Source organism: Galendromus occidentalis, unplaced genomic scaffold (genome assembly GCF_000255335.2).
Source record: "Galendromus occidentalis unplaced genomic scaffold, Mocc_1.1 scf7180000076583, whole genome shotgun sequence".
Classification (NCBI taxonomy): Eukaryota; Metazoa; Arthropoda; class Arachnida; order Mesostigmata; family Phytoseiidae; genus Galendromus; species Galendromus occidentalis.
Window position 1 is genome coordinate 171,048 of NW_003804572.1, and position 4,399 is coordinate 175,446.

A 4,399-nucleotide genomic window follows, 5' to 3' on the forward strand; every position below is an offset into this window, starting at 1 on the left:
ACATGAGAAGGTGCAATGCCACAAATATCCTAACCCAGATCTTCGAGTCCCCTCCCAATGATGAATGAGTATTCTTCCATGAGAACAATGCCCAGAGGTGGAGGAAAATTTCGGAGAGGATTGAATAAAAATTTACGGCATGTTGGAAAAACGGAAAACTCACGGCTCTTGCCGCGACCGTTAATGCCAGCTCGGAGCCGCTGAGAACCCTCCAGCCGACTCAAAACTCTATGATTGCTGGGCGCAGAAACTGCTCTTGACATCATCGGATGAGGATGTACTCGGCGCGGCGAAAGAGCCGCCGTCGGGCGAGAGATTCTAAACGACGAGTTAGAAACGATCCTCCACTTGGCCGAAAGCACTCACTCATAGGCTGGAGCCTGTCCGACCGCCCGCGGGTGACTCATTGCTCATTGCAGACGTCAAGAATGCATTCATCAATATAGACATCTTCCCCTCGCCCTTTTTTGTTATTGTTGTTGTCCGTACAACAACATGGCCATGAGAGAGCGCCAGTCATAAGCTGTTGCTGAACGGAGCAGCGCAGAGGGGAGAAGCGGTGAAGCAGCCACGCAGCGGCGGAAAGAGCCAAGGTCTCGTCGTCCGGATCACAACTGTTACCACTCAGTAACATCGCCGCGCCTACGGAAAATTCTCGAAATTGTGAATAGAGGGACGACGACTCTCGCAACTCGCGAGCACGTCTGTCCTCGTCGAGCAGCCGCTTCTCCTGCCAGATTCAGCCGCATTGTGATCGTTTTCTCGCTTCGGTCACCGATTCCATTGCTCTGGTCACTTCTGTGTGACTTCGTGCGAGATCTCGTCGATGCCTCCAGGCAGGGAATCTAATCAACGGTCCTAGTTGACTAGAAGTATCCCGCTGTGTTCCCGCTCTGGACAGACTTCCTCGATAAGCCGGTAAGTGAAACTCTCTTTTTTGGTTCCCGCTTGTTTGGAGTAGGGCCTCGGTTTTCCTTTCTGATTAGCTCGTTGACTCATCCATGGCTGCATTAGGTTTTCTGTCCTATCTTCGGATGCACTATCGTAGTACGTACTGTAGATGGCTGTGTGCAGATGAAGCGGCTCCCAGTATTGGGTATTTGGGGAATTGCCGTCACAGCAACGCTGCGGATCTCCGGTTTCGAGAAATGTCGCGTCGATGGAGCCATCATCATCTATGAATTCCCAATAGCGCTCCGTGTTGTCTCCGCTCAGGACCCGTTGGGTTTTCTCTCCCGTCCTTGGTCACGCTACGTTGAGGATTCTCGTAATTATCGGGCGGGAAGCACTCCCGTGCTTCGATGATCTCGGTGGAGCATGAAGAGACCCTCGCTCGGTCGCCTCCATCTCTGATCGAATAAACCCCAGGAATTCTCAGTTCCATCCTGACAGGACTCCTCGGGAGGATTGTGATGCCGTCTCCGGGGAAACGTCGGAGGAAATCTGGGCATCCATGTCGAAAACGTACGAAACCGTACCCCCAACTTCCATGCGGTGTCATTCCTTAATTCATAATCGGCTGAGTAAACTCGAGTCCGAGAAAGTCTGCTGAGGCTGAAGTGAGTCTTCAGATTTCCATTATGCCTGGCTCTCCGAAGTGCACGCTCGTGTTGGTCGCCATGACGTGTTCCTGAGCAAACAGATCAGAATGAAGCTCACCCTTAGATGGGCATATTGGAATGGAAGATTCCCCGAGGGCCGATCTTCTGTCGAATTTAATACGAAATCCACCTGGGACTCCGGAGGAGAATGGTTCTGAGCCCGCTTCCATCCCCCAGTACCTGAATGACATGGTCCTCTCTCAAAGAGAACCCTTCTCACTACGAGCTTCGCTGTCAGGGGTCTGGACTCCCAGCGATTATATACCCTATTCTATTCTCATCCAGATTAACTTGACAGCTTGGAGGCGTGATTTCCAACCAACGCAGCGGTCGGATCCCACCAGCATATTCGCGATTGTTTTGGTTGATGCTGGAGGAAATTGTTGAAGCAATTCGCGTCCGACACCGGCAGGCCTCGAGAGCTTGAGACTTTCGGACGTGATCGTTCCGCTAGTCTCATCGATCGAATCTAAGCTCTCCTCCAAGTCGGAAGAAGAACTGAATTCGATAATCTTCTCCGGAATTAAGCGAAACCGGTAAAGGATCTCACCAAGGAACTGACGGCGATTCATGCTCGCAGACATGTTCAATCATCGTCCTTGTTGATGGTTGCAATCGACATCGGATCTCGGTGATACATCCGATCTTCGCTCCGAAAGTGTTCGTTTCTGATCTCGACGGGGACTTTCCCTAGAGCCGCCTTTCCGTATCCTTTGGGTATGAGCGTTCCCGGACCGCGACCAGTGCTTGAAGAATATAGGTACTCCAATCGTGACTCTGGAGAATCCGCGATGCATGCTTCCAATTCACATCACAACACTGACGAATATTAATTTTTCATTGGATTATTTTTCAATCCGACTAGAAATTTTCTGTATGGGTCAATCTTATTGGCCCGCATATATATTTGATATTTCTTTGGAAGGGGTTTCCGGGAAAGCTTGGCTTGGAATCGGTCGCGTCATTACCCCTTGCGACATGTGCTGTCTATTTCGCTTGTCTGTTAGGTTTTTTGGTTGGAGAGATAATCGTCTACCGGCTTAGCAGTAGCTCGCGTACACGAAGTTTGTTTTTGTTGGTTTGAACGGACTGCCGGCGGGATAACGGGAGAGTCTATCTGCTTCATTCTAGGTGGCGGCAGTGTTCGTTCAGCCAACATGAACTGGGAAAAAGCTGAAACCGAAGTCAATCTATTCTATGCCCTTACCGGACACAAACCGGTCGGTATCGCGAAGCATTTCCAAATGCTTTTCCTGCACGACAAATTCTGTCGTCTCGCAAATCAAGATGTGTCCTCGAAAGTCCTTTGGGACCGTCTCGAAGAGTTGTGGGATCTTGAGGCGCTCGACAAGAGTGAAATATCGCCTTTCCCTAATTCGCGCACGGTCGACTTCGAGCTGCCTGAAGACGAATTCGGTCAGCTGATTCAAATCCGCAGAAAGGCAGCCGGGAACGACTTGAGCGACGAGGACACGACCAGCGATGACGTTAGAAGCAGCAGCGTTACCAACGTCAGCGAGGACGAGTCCACGACCGATGGCGACATTTCCTCAGAGAAACGGCTCCCGCCGAAAAAACCGGCCACAGGTGGCAAAACCGGCAAAGGCGACTGGACCCCTGCGAAAGCCTGTCCCATACCTACATTCAGTAATACGGCCAGAGCGCGGCGAGCGGCGATCGGCGAGACGGCCATGTCTGTCCCATCTCCCTCCTCGAGTTCAACAAAGAGCGCAACGCCTGCCCCTGAAGCTGCCGCTACACCCTCGGACACCAAGGCGACGGGTGCAGGTGCAGCCGTCGTATCCGCTAAAGAGAGGAATAAGACTCCCCAACCCGAAACATCGGCTTCGACGACGGCGGTCAGCAACGTGGACGGCGGCTCTTCAGGATCCTCAGCGGCAGTAGCAGCGACGTCAGCCTCCGATCACTCGGAAGCGAGATCGACCTCTCCAGCTTTCAGCAACGCTCCGGGCTCAGCTGCGACAGCAGTGGCTGGCTCTGCGTCTTCTGCTGGTGCGTCCGCTGGCGCATCTGTGTCCGCACCCTCGAACTCACCGCCCTCTTCGACACTATCGTCCACCACGTCGACGTCCACGCCGGCGAACTCGTCGACGACCTCGTCGACGGTTCTCTCCAACGCCGCAGTTCCCGGTTCAGCAACAGCGGCTCCCGGCTCACAGGACGAGAAGAAAGAGTCCGGAGCGAGTAATCACCACAGTGCTTCGTCTTCGCAGTCTCGTCGGAGCGGATCGACCAAAGACTTGAAGAATAAAGACGGAGCTTCGAAAGCGTCAACGACGACGACGACCAAAAGAGAGTCATCTACTCAGTCGGTTCGGAGGAGCGATCACAAGAAACACGACGATAGCGCCAAGAGTAGGAGGGTCACCGACGTAAAGAAAGAGCAGACAGAGAAGCGCACCCGGACCTCGTCAGCCACCCAAGAGGACAAGGACAGCAAGGAGAAATCCTCAGATAAAACATCTTCGAAATCGACTTCGAAACGGAACGACTCGCGAAAGCCCGCCAGCCATCAGGAACCGGTCAAGCGAGAGACACCGCAAAGAGGAAGATCCTCCCGTAATGTCTCTCCTGCGCCATCGACCGGTAGTCGCCGCAATGCCTCGCCGGCTACCTCCAAGAGGAACTCTAGCCCCTCAACGACGAGTGCCAGAAGGACTGCCTCTCCGGCGACCACTTCATCGAAGACCCCGTCGACAACCCCCACCGTTGCTGCTGCGAAACCAGGTCACACCCGTAAAAGAGCAACTCGCTCAGAAACGAGCAGTCCGGCGAAT

At 53.3% G+C, this 4,399-nt stretch overlaps 2 protein-coding genes across 2 annotated transcripts in view; both read left to right on the plus strand.

Moving 5' to 3' along the window:
* The first annotated feature begins 820 nt into the window (after positions 1-820).
* Positions 821-4,399, plus strand: part of LOC100899875 (uncharacterized) — a 6,257-nt gene continuing 2,678 nt past the window's right edge. Inside the window, exon 1 of the mRNA XM_029113363.1 lies at positions 821-918. The gene's annotated coding sequence lies outside the window, so the exon portion shown is untranslated. The remainder of the gene's footprint in view (positions 919-4,399) is intronic.
* Positions 2,759-4,362, plus strand: MrgBP (MRG/MORF4L binding protein). The gene is made up of 2 exons (XM_029113362.1): positions 2,759-4,144; positions 4,255-4,362. Exons 1-2 carry the CDS (start codon positions 2,759-2,761, stop codon positions 4,360-4,362), a joined length of 1,494 nt encoding a protein of 497 aa, XP_028969195.1.